This window comes from Gekko japonicus, unplaced genomic scaffold (genome assembly GCF_001447785.1).
Source record: "Gekko japonicus isolate JY-2015 unplaced genomic scaffold, Gekko_japonicus_V1.1 scaffold292, whole genome shotgun sequence".
NCBI classification, from domain to species: Eukaryota; Metazoa; Chordata; class Lepidosauria; order Squamata; family Gekkonidae; genus Gekko; species Gekko japonicus.
This window is the reverse complement of record NW_015173131.1, coordinates 1100920-1114456: the sequence shown is the minus strand read 5'-3', so window position 1 is coordinate 1114456 and position 13537 is coordinate 1100920. Positions and strand designations below refer to the sequence as shown.

The following is a 13537-nucleotide window of genomic DNA, read 5'->3' as shown; positions in this document are numbered from 1 at the left end:
CAACTGGAGTGGCAGTCTAACTCAATTGGCAACCAGAATCCACAAAGAAGAAAACTGGATCCTCTCAGTGATAGCAACTCTCTACTGGGGAGGAAGGGGCTGAATTTCTCCGGCCCCGCATGCCACACTTGAGACCTAACTAATTTATTTGACAGAATCAAGATCCAGATCAGGGAATGAAAGCAATGAACACAGTCCTGACACTGGATAGGTTCCAGCTTAACTAGATGAGGCTGCTATGAACATTGCTTTGTGACAGTACGGAGACAAACTGATGCAGAGATTTCACTGGCCAAGAAAAGTCTGATTAGGCAAATCTGAAAGTCATAATCTACTGTGCTTCACTGCAGCCCTGTAAGATATACTTAATATCTCAGTTGACAACCCTTCCCTGGGCGAGTCTCAAGCAGATGAACACCACATTGTGGATATTTCCCTTCTGGGATCCCACCTTTCAGAAGCATGGTGAGAACAAAGAAGAAGAGGGTTATTGAGGCAGATAAATGCCAACCTAATATATAATAGAATGCTTTCTATATGAATACCACTGATTAAAAACAGAGACAGGTATGGCTTATGAAGAGGAGTGGGAGGGATGGGAATCAGAGGCAGAAGACCTGTTTGTTTCATTAAGGCCCCCTCTGACCTTTACCTCAATAATTTGAGTACACACACAATGGACAATTTAATCACCATCAGTGGCCACACCAAAGAAGCTAGGGCACCACAGTCAATATGCTTGTTTAAACACAACCAGTGAAATGCCTGAACCCATATTTCCAAAGCCCCAAAATTAAGCCACTGAGCCCAAAAGGAAGGTGTTTGATCAAGAAGAATACATCAGAAGAGAGACACCTTACCTAAACATTTGACCTCCCCAACAGCATACGCAGAGGCGGCTCTCGGTTTGTTGGTAACAAGTGCAAGCTCTCCAAAATACTGTCCCTTTTGACACCGAGCAATCTCCACCTCCTGGTTTGCATCCTTGTTTGTGATAGTCTGCATTAGAAATGCAACACTTAGAAGTGCCTCTCGCTTGTGAACACACCAAAAAGCTTCCCCCCCCCCATGAATCCCATCCATACAGAGACAATTTGAGCAAGTACTGCTCCAAAGTTTGTGGTTATCAAATGAATAAGGAGCATCTTCTATGATGGCGCCCTCACTGACCAATCAAGGGCGCCCTCACAGACCAACAAGTGATGAAGTTGCTGTTGTTTTCCTGAGCTGTGAACTCCATATACCATTTGTAATTTGCTGTTCTGCTGCTCGCTAGGTGCAGGGTTTGGTTCTGAATAACAGCGGAATAGCTTTAAATTGATTCTGAGACTTTTAATAACTGATTTTACTGTTATTCTTTCATGCCCCATTTTCAGTCACCAGGAGGAAACCTGTCATTATACGTGTGCACATATTTGTATGCAAATTTGGTAATGGGGAGCATTTGACTTGCCTAGGGGAAAATGTTAACATGAAATGATCCTCAGGAGCAACCTCATGCCTAGAAATGCCATTTGTGAATTTGCCATTGCCCCTGATTGGCACGTGTCCTCCCACTTCCACTGAGCAAAGCTTGAAGCCTGCTTCCAGCCCAAGCTAGGACACCTGCCATTATCAAAGAGATCACGTTTCAAAATTAGGAGTAGAAACGGGGCTTGGATCCCACAGAGCATTTCTGCTGACTGGAGGATTTTTATCAGTGGGGCATGGCTTTCTTCTCCTCCCTTCTGATGCAGCCCAAAATACAGAAAGGGGGAAGCTGGGAAAGTTGTACTCTGCAAATGGGGAGTCCGTTGATCGTAAGAAATGCTCTGTCGGATCCATCCTCTAGGTCTGGTGCAGATATTCTCTAAGCTGTGGCTAAGGGATCAGGACGAGGCCGTAGGCCCACATTCTCCCTCCTTCACTTATCAACATTTAATCCTTCTGTAATGTTTTGTCTGTGTTAGCACTAACCCTGTTTCACAGTCGTGAGGGTTCACAAACCAGCTTCAAATCTAAGTTTGAAAGCTATCTTTGATGGCGGGAGAGAAAGGGAGGAATGTGTGCAATGGAAAGAAGAAGAGAGCACATGAGAAAGCACAAGAAAGCACGACTCCTGGTTTTTCATCAAGACTGAAAGATTAGCAGCAGGACATCTGCATTTAGCCACTAAGCCTTTTTTTTAATGTAACGTATCTCATGTGCTGACAGTCACAATATACTCTTTCTGACTGTCAGCAAAGCTCCTGAATTTCCTAATGGAACCTTAATAGGATTCAGTTAACAAGCAAGCAATTTGCACAATCTTCAGTCTTCTGCCTTTTCAGAAGCTGTCTTGTTTATTCTGAATGAAGTTAAGGTCCTCCCTCTATACTGCCGCAGGGACATTTATGAGGGCCCTAGTTGTGACAGAAATAGGCAAGCCGAAAGAATTTTGTCCATGCAGAATACTGGGCTGTCTCTCTTCAAGCCACTAAGGGAGCATTTTAAAAAATTGTTCAAGACCTCTGCCTCAACATACACGCGCCTCATACAACATTAACCAGAGTCAGTCTTGCAAAAAGCAATCACCATTCCTGGAAATAAGACAGAGGCACTGGCTTCCCTGGTTGCTTGACTAATTCTGCATTGACTGGCATCTTACTCAGGGGCTTTGCGTCAGCCATCGTCCAGAGAAAGTAGGCTGTAGGCTTCTAAGAGTGCTCCTTCTCTCTCTTTTAACTATGCTATTTTATCTTCAGACATATGTAACAGCACAAAGGGACTCCTTAAGGTAGACAGTTAAACTCGGACTTCTTTCCCAAATCAAAACCTATTAAAGCAGACTTAAAGTAAAGGTAAAGGTTTCCTTTGCTTGAAAGCCAGTCAAATCCGACTCTAGGGGACGGTGCTAATCTCCGTTTCCACGCCGAAGAGCCAGCGCTGTCAGAAGATGTTTCCATGGTCATATGGCCAGCATGACTAAAGGCCAAGGCGCACAGAACGCTGTTACCTTCACACCAAAGTGGTATCTATTTATCTACTTGCAATTTCTTGCTAGGTTGGCAGGAGCTGGGGCCAGAGACGGGAGCTCACTCTGTCACGTGGCACTGGGGTCTCGAACTGCCAAACTGCAGACCTTCCCTTCTGCAATTCAGCGTCTTAACCTCTGAGCCACCATGGTCCCTAAAGCCGACTTAGTTTAACCCATACCACCTCTATGACAATTTTGATGGGTGCACCAGTGTATTTACTCTGCTGGGGCTAGCTTTAAGCTTTTGGGAACACTCCTGCTAACTGCCTAGTCTGGCCTTAATCATCCTATCAACCGCCCACTGGTGCTTTATTACGTACTTTTACCCCAAATGGCCACAGGATTCAAGAAGAACGGACCATATCAGAACACCGTGGGGGTGTGGGGGTCTTAACTTTCGATCCACCTTTCCAGACTATTTTTCCTCTCTCAATTGCAAGCCACCACTTATTGTACTTCACCACAGGCATATTTGAACTCACCTTGCTTTTAATCAAGATTTTTACTTCACCAGATTCTACAATGTAAAAGCTGTCTGCTTGATCACCCTGTGAAGGCAAGGGGGGGGGGAGAGGAAAAAAAAACTAATCAGATGTAGCTTGACTTTCTACAGTTCTGTTCAAATTCTGCCATTCAAATCGGACTGTGTGTCGATTTCCAAAACACTTGCCGGAAAAGGCTAAGCATGGCACAGAGAGGGAAAGAACAAAGTCCCTGTTGTGAGAATTAAACATGAGAGAGCCATCACAAGAAACCTGAAGCACGGCAAGAGTTTTGAAATGCTGGGGTGGGGGGGTGGGGGGGAGAGAGACAGGCACAGATCAGTGGGCTAGATTCACCACTACTGAACACCAGTCCCTCAAGGGGATGATGCTGTATTCTAACATGCATAAAGGAGTTCCAAAAGCTTTGAGCTTCTTCGCATTCTTGTAAAATTCAGGATGTGTTCGTTCAAAAAGACTGCAGAGACTTTAAAGAATGCCTTGAACTCTGAGCACTCCACTCACAGTTAACAGCTTTATTGTGTACGCTAGTATTCTTACAATGCTCTGACCTGGATGGCCCAAGACTAGCCTGATCTTGTCAGATCTTGGAAGTGGTATGCCAATAAAGGTTATTGGAATTGGATCCTGGAGGCTAAGCAGGGTCAGCCCAAGTCAGGGTGGCCAGGTCCCCTCATCACCAATGGGGGGGGATTTGGGGGGTGTTCCGGGACGTCCCTGATGCAATAACGTCACCCAGAAGTGATGTCATCGCATCAGCGTCACTCTGGTTTAAGGGCAAAACTCAATGGTTTTAGGCCAAATTTACCATAGAGTTTTGCCCTCAAACCAGAGCATCGTGTGTGATGTCCCCAGCGTGTTGACATCCCTTCCAGGTGATGTTGTTGCGCCCAGATGTGGCTGTTTGGGGGTGGGCCTTCCCAGCTGACCGGCAGCAGGCAAAAGCCCCCCCCCCCAAGTGGGGGAACCACCACTGGGATATGGGGACTGGCAACCCTAGCCCAAATCAGTACTTGGATGAGAGACTACCAAGGAAGTCCAGGTTTGCTCCACAGAGGCAGGCCACTGCAAACCACCTCTTATCTTGAAAATCCTATGGGGTCACCATAATTTGGCTGCAACTTGACAGCACTTTCCACCACTATTTATACCAGAATATAAAGATGCAGAGTGAGCACCGGCCTTAAGGCAGTGCCTTTCAAGCTTTACAGGCTGTATAGCCCCATGCAGTTCATTAGTTTCCACTGATGTTCTAGTTTAGACCCTGGATTCAGAATAGTCAACTGAAACCAATCTTGGCTATCATGAAGTCCCAAGTTTACACCCCACTCAGCAATTCCTTTCAAATTAAATACACCATGCCTCCCTTGGTTCCCATCCCCATTTTGCTATAATTATCGTCTTTCATCTTTAGATCAAATCTATTTTAGGTAAAAACTACTAAAGTAAGGAACAGGGACTTTATACATTTCTCAGAGGCAGGGAAGGCAGGTTGGGAACATCTTTGTGCCTTCTGTATGAAATCTGGCTAAACTTCTGCTCCACCTCCATTGCAAATATTCAGCCTGACCATGGCCAGAGACACAAGCTGAAGGGCAAGAATGAAAGGGCTCTTAGCCCACGGCTCTCATCCTCTGGCCCCGAGTAAGCCAATCCAGTGCACTGGACTTGTGGTGGGTATATGCTTTTCTTTCTGTCTTTGTGCTTTGTTTTGAACTATTACTTTTTCTGGGTAATTCTGTAAGCCACTTCAAGTCCCCAGGTGGAAGAAAAGCGGGATATAAATACCTAAATAAATACATTTTAACTGTTTCTGCAACAAGGAATTCTGCAGCAGAGTTGTACCATTAAAGGTTTTATTGTATTTTTTGCGGCATTTTAAATACACTGCTTCAAATCTAGCATAACTGTAAGCTGCCTAAAGCAGTACAGAATACATGCCCTAATTCCATTCACGTGCATCTGGTAACAAGCCCTGCACTAAACCAAGGGACATTTTAGAGTCATCCTGAGGGCTAAGCTACTGGAGATGAGGGCAGCTGCATCTAAAATAGAGTGTGGGTGTGAACTTTTTACAACCACAGGTGTACATTGGTGAGGGAGCTGAACCTTCCTCTGTGTTATCTAAGCCGCTTCCATTGCTTCAAGCAATCTTTTAAAACCAAGATTATGGTTTTTAAAAGCTATGGTTTATAGAGCTGCCAACCCCCCCAGTTGATGTGAAGGATTCCCCAGCCCCCTAGTCCTGTTGCCCACCATCACTCAGAGCAGCAGGAGAAAAATAATCCCCACCCTGCAACACCAGCTGCAACGTCATCTCATTTCCATTTTTAAAAACCTTAAGTGGCATGGGGTAGCTCTCAGGAATCACTTGAAACTCTAAGGTTTTATTATAGAGTTTCCAGTGATTCTCAGAGCTACCTGAATCACTTCCCTTTTTTTTTTTAACCAGAAGTGACATGATGCCATGACAGGCATTGCATCCCCACAGCCCTCCCACTGCCCTGGTCGCACTGTCTAGCAACCCTGAGGGTTTAGAATCCCAGTTCTTCGGTAAGATAAAGTGTATTTTATTACTGCACCCAAATTTGTTTGTCACGACAAACTATGCTTAGAAGAAAGACTTTCCTTGCAGCACATGAGGCAAGAGCAGAATCATAGGCTGAGTTCAGACTGGCAGTTTGCCCTGATATAGGCCCGTGTGAGGAACGTTTCACAAGCGGATTAAAGGGGCCGTTCACACAGGCACATCTGTCTGGCGTTCCCCACCCGTACTCAACCCGTCTTGTAGCGCTTGCCTCCCGGGTTTAAAAGATACCTGGTGAAAGCGGTAGCAAACCCTGGAGATCCCGTTTATCAAGCTTCATTCCGCTTCCCAGAAGGGTGAACGCTAACCGCGAAAAGCCAGGAACAGCCCGCGTTACTAATGTGTGCCAGTTGTTTACACTGACTGACCTCCTGGTCTCACTCTGGCACCAGGAAGGTGCAGGTGATTGCCTTGAAGAGGGGGTAGTGCTGTTGCCGGATGTGCCTATTGGCCACAGCGGCCAGATCCTGCCCTATTTGCCGCTGCGCCTAGGCACCCATGCGCCTACCGCGAGGAAAACACAGCTTACAGCTGTGTCTCCGGGCCATCAGTGTGAACGCCCCCTCTCGCCTCCTCCCAGTATGCTGCCGCATCAGTCCGCGCAGTGTGACTGGGAAAACCCAGAACAGTTTGTTCCAGCTCTTTTTTGCCACAACTCCCTCCCGCTTCAAACTGCCAGTCTGAACTCAGCCATAGAATCATAGAGTTGAAAGGAACCTCAAGGGTCATCTAGTCAAACCCCCTGCATTATGCAGGAAATTCACAAATACCTCCCCCCCACACCCCCAGTGACCCCTGCTCTATGCCCAGAAGAGGGCAAAAAAAGCCCCTACCCTCCAGGATCCTTGGCCAAATTGGCCTGGAGAACAATTGCTTCCTGACCCCCAAAGTGGCGCACTGTCTAGCAACCCTGAGGGTTTAGAATCCCAGTTCTTCGGTAAGATAAAGTGTATTTTATTACTGCACCCAAATTTGTTTGTCACGACAAACTATGCTTAGAAGAAAGACTTTCCTTGCAGCACATGAGGCAAGAGCAGAATCATAGGCTGAGTTCAGACTGGCAGTTTGCCCTGATATAGGCCCGTGTGAGGAACGTTTCACAAGCGGATTAAAGGGGCCGTTCACACAGGCACATCTGTCTGGCGTTCCCCACCCGTACTCAACCCGTCTTGTAGCGCTTGCCTCCCGGGTTTAAAAGATACCTGGTGAAAGCGGTAGCAAACCCTGGAGATCCCGTTTATCAAGCTTCATTCCGCTTCCCAGAAGGGTGAACGCTAACCGCGAAAAGCCAGGAACAGCCCGCGTTACTAATGTGTGCCAGTTGTTTACACTGACTGACCTCCTGGTCTCACTCTGGCACCAGGAAGGTGCAGGTGATTGCCTTGAAGAGGGGGTAGTGCTGTTGCCGGATGTGCCTATTGGCCACAGCGGCCAGATCCTGCCCTATTTGCCGCTGCGCCTAGGCACCCATGCGCCTACCGCGAGGAAAACACAGCTTACAGCTGTGTCTCCGGGCCATCAGTGTGAACGCCCCCTCTCGCCTCCTCCCAGTATGCTGCCGCATCAGTCCGCGCAGTGTGACTGGGAAAACCCAGAACAGTTTGTTCCAGCTCTTTTTTGCCACAACTCCCTCCCGCTTCAAACTGCCAGTCTGAACTCAGCCATAGAATCATAGAGTTGAAAGGAACCTCAAGGGTCATCTAGTCAAACCCCCTGCATTATGCAGGAAATTCACAAATACCTCCCCCCCACACCCCCAGTGACCCCTGCTCTATGCCCAGAAGAGGGCAAAAAAAGCCCCTACCCTCCAGGATCCTTGGCCAAATTGGCCTGGAGAACAATTGCTTCCTGACCCCCAAAGTGGCGATCAGCATTTTCCTGGGCATGTAAGAATTCAGCCTGTATGTATAAATATATAAAATCCTACACAGCACAACACAGATTTGGAAAGAAGCTATGACTTGTTCAGCAATTGATGCTTAGGAGATCACGTTTAGAAATAATGCTGAATTATTTTGCTTTTGGCTAGCAGGCTCCTAGCACAGGGAGAGTTGTATGCCAAACACACAAGAGGCTTTCATTTCTCAGACAAAGAAGGTTAGTCCCACTGAAGAGAATTAACATATTCACTAATAAGTTTTCTTGAGACAGTATCGTTATGTTAAAATACTAGGAAGCTTCACAGAGTGTTTCCCGGATGATTTGTAAACCTCCCCACATGTACGATTTCCACATACTACATGCTGCTAATAACAAAATACTTTTGCTCTTTAAAAAGTCGAGTATTATCTCAAATAAAAAAAACCAGACAAGAAATCTTATAATGGGCCGGAGGGAAGGAAAGGAATGGTCAGAGATGTAGAGTTATTATCACTGCAATATTTATAATGCCTTGTTTCCTTCCATAAATTTCATCTGATGCTTTTGCTTTACTTCAAGGCCCTCAAGCTTCTAAAAAGCTTTTCACACAGTCTTGCAAGCTATTAGAACCACAAAAAATGTGGGTGCGGGGGGTTGATAATGGCGGGGGATACACACTTTTTCTGTGGCTCTAATAACTTGCCAAAATGCACGAAAGGCATTTTAGACACTTCGGGGCCTTGAAGTAAAACAACGTATCAGATGTACAGATTGAAATCTGCATATGAACAAGAGTGTTTAAAATGATTAAATAATGTTTTAACATGAAATACATTGTTTATAACTTAGCATACAAACATCCATTTGTAGAACATATAAATGCCTTACTTTGTACAAGCAAAATTGCAAATACACCCAATACTACAGCAAAACAAAGCTGGAAACAGCTGCGCCCTGCGCTGTCTTAGCACATTTCAGTTTTAAATTTTTCCAGTGGGAAAAATAGGGGAAAGTCCTCAGAGGGTTTTTCCCCCACATAATATAGAAAACAGCATTGTCCCCCCCCCCCCAAAAAAAAGTTGTTTCAGAGCTTCCCAAAATGACAAATAGAAATGCTATACAATTTGAGTTAAATGAGGTGTTTAAAAGTATTTCACTCACCCTGACCTGGATAGCCCGGGCAAGCCCGATCTCATCAGGTCTCAGAAGCTAAGCAGGATCAATTCTGACAAGTACTTGGATGGGAGACCTCCTTGAAATACCAGAGGTGGGAGGTGAGGGGCAGGCTTTATTCAGCCACCTCTCTGAATATCCTCCAGCCCCCCAGTAGGGGTCAGTCACCAGGGGTCACCATGACTTCCAGGTGCACGCACGTGCACGAACACACACTTTTTAAAAAGTATTTCACTCATTCCAATATGAAAATTATATTTCATAGTATTTTTCGGTATTCCCCAAAACTTCCATTTGAAAAAATGAAAAAGTACTCAGACCTTTCATGCTATATATAAATTTTGGGGTGAGTCTGCAAAACCTCGTCTGCAAAAGCATTTCACTCATTTCAAAGAAAAAGTATGTTTCTTAGGCGCTTCCCCCCCCCCCCCATTACTCCCTAAAGTTTCCCAATCTTTCATTGGAAAAATTGAAAAAACATCCTCAGGGAAACACATGACATCCCCCCCTCCCCTCCAGTTGTCTCTTATGGCCTTAGACCTTGTACAGAAGGGAGCATTCTGCCAGCCGCTGCTTCTACCATCATTGCACCATTTCCCAAGGGAGGTCGTGAGGTGCTGAATTTTGATTTAATCAGCCAGCCGGTTCATCTAACAAATTTTGTTACAGAAAAAGAGTGAATTTGATACACATTCTGGAATGCTGACTAAGCACAGTAATATATTTCCAGTTTTAAACCAAGATCATACTGCTGCCTTATAAAGCCAAGTCAGACACTTAATCCCTTTGGTACATAAGGAGTTGGACAATCTTTGTTCATTCTATTTTCAGAGCATTAGCATCTCAGGATCACTACCTTCCTGCCATCTGGCGAAAACTGAGGGATTTATAAGGGTATCCGGAAAGTTTTTTTTAAAAAAATATAAAAAACAAAACAGACTGATGACATGTGAATAAAATAAAAAGATGTATGAATGAAGGTCTTAAGAGCTGAGACGAGGGGAAACAATTGATGTTCCAAATGTAGCAAACGAAGGCAAGCGAAGTCACCTATTATACCAGGGAGTCGGTCACGAGGGCACCGTGTTTATATACCTGAGAAATAATACGCTCCCCATCTTGATAACTCTTCTCCCCTATTACATCCACAATCTTCATTCGCTCTGAAGGCTGCAAGAGAAAGAAAGAAAATGAATCCTGCCAGGCCCAACCCCCTTTCTGGCACATCCCAGCTAACTCAATAACAGCTTGTCGTTTGGATTTTGCTGCTGCACTTATTTTTTTTTTATTGCTTACTGGTTGATATTTATAGTCATTTGTGGCTGGCAAGCCTCCTCTTTATATGGAGGGGAGGGGTAAAAATAATTTAAATAAACAAATGCAGATTTACAACCAGCGCTTTCTGCCTAATTCTTTTGCATCGTGGGAGCTTTCCAAGAAACGATAACTTTGCTTAAAATAGCCTTGCAACTTATTACCGAGGACCTGCTTGCCCATTCACTGCTCCAGACAATTCCACACTTCTCCCCATCCCTTTCTACCTGAGATAATGCCCCTCTTGGACCTGGGAGGTCTAAAGGAAATGACAGCGGAGAATCAGACCCTCTCCTTCCCATGTCTGCCAAATCATGAAGCTGAGCACAACCACAAATGCACCGTGCCCGCTATCATTTGTCCTGGGAAGCAACGGAAAGCAGACACTGCTATCTCTTCCATCCCACACCAGTCTTCATAGGCAGCCCTTGTGTCTTTATTCTACCTCACCGGACTAGTGGGTCTCAAGCCACAAGCAGGACATGGGAGAACTGAACGTGGAGCCGATAATGAAAGGAAGGTGGCTGAGTGCTACCCTATGTCGTCAAGAGGAGACTTGCTGGATCAGACCAACCATCCAGCTAACACACAGGTCAGCCCTTTGCAGACTCCAGACATGGCTTCCCATTCTCCCACTATAAGTCCTTTGAACTTAGTGAGGCTGCTTTGTCTCAAATGCTCCCCTGGAGGTACGGAACCAGACAAACAGCCAATGACAGTGCTTTCACAGGTCCCTCCCCACCCCACTAAGGCAAGATTGACCAATCCATAAGCATTTACAAGGGCTGAAGGGCACCTATAAGGAGGTCCCCCTGCCCTGATCTGGAAAGCCCAGGTAAGCCCGATCTTGTCAGATCTCAGAAGCTAAGCGGGGCTGTCCCCGGCAAGCAATTGGAAGGGGGACCTCCAGGACTGGGAGGCAGAGGCAGGCAAATATCAAGCCACCTCTCCGAAATGTCCTAGCCCCACTAGGGGTTGCCAGAAGTCACCATGACTTCCAGGCACGCAAGCACGCACACACACACACACACACACAAATACATACATACATATCCATATAGATATGATATAACGAGAGAATTTCCCCAAAGGGAATAGTTCTTTGTGAATCACATCCCATAAAGAACTTTACCTCCAGTGACTTAAGAAGGGGTACCGATTCAATAAATAGTTCAAACGTCTTCCTTTTCCTTGCATTGTTTTTCAGTATAATTCTTCTGAACGTCACTCGATCCTTTAAGAAACAAGCACAAGAAAGGACTTTATTTTCCTTGGTCATTATGGAGTTCAGGGAACAAACACACAAAAAAGTTGGAGGATAAGCACAGAGGAGTCCTCCAAGATGGCCGAACAACCAGTCCTCAGCGGTGAAGGAAAGAGAAACAAAGAGAGTCGGCTGAGCTTCCTCCAGTGAGCGCCTGTTGTCATGCTGCCCTCAGTGGCCATTTGTGCAGAGAACTGGCCACGAATGGAACCATAAGGGTCTGCACGGCAAATCCCATGGAGAAGAACAGAAGACTCCCAATGTACCACCTTCTGGGGCAGCACAGACCTCACGCAGCAACTTCCATGTTTATTCTCACTCACCTCTGAGTAGGGATCAATGGAAGACAATGTGGCCACTAGGTGGTAGTGTAAGACACTGTGGGTTAGAAATTCTCTAAACACTGTCGAGATTGTTCTGAGGACCAAATTCCCATGTTAAGTTTTCATCTTCTCTGAATCCACATGTCCAAGGACTATGTTATTTGTGATATTAGAAAGGACAGAGCAGTGTTATTTTTGTTCCAATGCACTGTAAACTAATGCATGCAAGCAGGCAGAAACACTGACACAACCACCCCATGTTGCAAAATTCACAAACCCTTTTAACATGCAGGATTACACAAGTCTCTATTTGTGTGTGTGTGTGTGTGTGTGTGTGTGTGTGTGTGTGTGTGTGTGTCTGTGTGTCTGTGTGGATGAATAAATCAGTGTCTTTCCAGCATGGTAACAGGAACATGCTGCACAAAAAGGTTTTAACTCTGTAACTACTTGCCTTCAATAGGGCATTTTGCATGTCACTTGTTTCTTTTAAAATTCAGTATCTGCCTGCTCTCAGCCTATCCTTGCCAAAGTGATGCTCTGTCTTCTTGGTGCTTGGGGGGGGGGGGCAACAGTGGGAGGGCTTCTAATGTCCTGGCCCCACTGGTGGACCTCCTGGTGGCACCTGGTATTTTTGGCCACTGTGTGACAGAGTGCTGGACTAGATGGGCCTTTGGCCTGATCCAACATTGGCGTCTCTTATGTTCTTATTTTGTTCCTGCTTTTTTAAAAAAAACACAAACCTCATGTGAATCATAAAGGGAGCCAAAACTGAGGATAAGCTGTCCTTTAAGATATTCTACCTGAAGACTTGGCTTCACGTGCAAATATGATGCTGGAGAACTCCTTCAAATCGAAATGAAAAGGCATAGCTAAATCCCTACCTGAGAACGGAAGCATACGGCACACATCTTACTGGAGTGCCAAAATACTTTCTCCTGTCATAAAGGGCATATGGATTAGACATTTAAGATTGCACCTTCAATGTGCAATTCAAGAGGAGTTGAGAGGATTTGAAGAATGGCAATTTGACAAGGACAGATTAGAAGGTGGAGTTAATGCTGCATTTTCAGCATGACAGAAACACGTCAAAGCAGGGCAAGTATTTGCAGACCCGGGTGTTTTGTGTAGATGCAGAAAGGTAGGTCCTTAAGAGATGCCATACAGAAAGAAGGAAGATACTTTGTCTATGGTGTGAACATGACTTTATGAACAACGCAGCTGTAAATGATACCCAGCATGTGATCTGATGATGGGGAAGTATCCGATTCAACGACAGAATGGGATGAGGACATGGTTCAGTTATGACCTCAGGGAGGAAATTGAACACACACAGCAGAGTTAAGGTTTAGCCACAGCAGACGTGGGTACTACTAGGAGACTCCGGGACTTTAGTTCAAAATCTGGCTCTAACTTCATCTCTAAAGGCAAAACACTCAAAGCCACATCTTCACCCTGACAGAAATCAGACACAAGGGGTCCAAGGAGATGTTTTTATATGCTTTGGGGGTATTAGAGAAC

General features: G+C 45.5%; 1 protein-coding gene across 1 annotated transcript in view; it reads right to left on the bottom strand.

The window, feature by feature from the left end:
* The window catches only part of PRKAR2A (protein kinase, cAMP-dependent, regulatory subunit type II alpha), a 142868-nt gene that overhangs the window by 2714 nt on the left and 126617 nt on the right, over window positions 1-13537 (bottom strand). The window contains exons 7-10 of the mRNA XM_015422148.1: window positions 11565-11666; window positions 10214-10288; window positions 3478-3543; window positions 861-999 (exon numbers count right to left, since the gene is read on the bottom strand). Coding sequence (XP_015277634.1) covers window positions 861-999; window positions 3478-3543; window positions 10214-10288; window positions 11565-11666 — 382 coding nt within the window. The remainder of the gene's footprint in view (window positions 1-860; window positions 1000-3477; window positions 3544-10213; window positions 10289-11564; window positions 11667-13537) is intronic.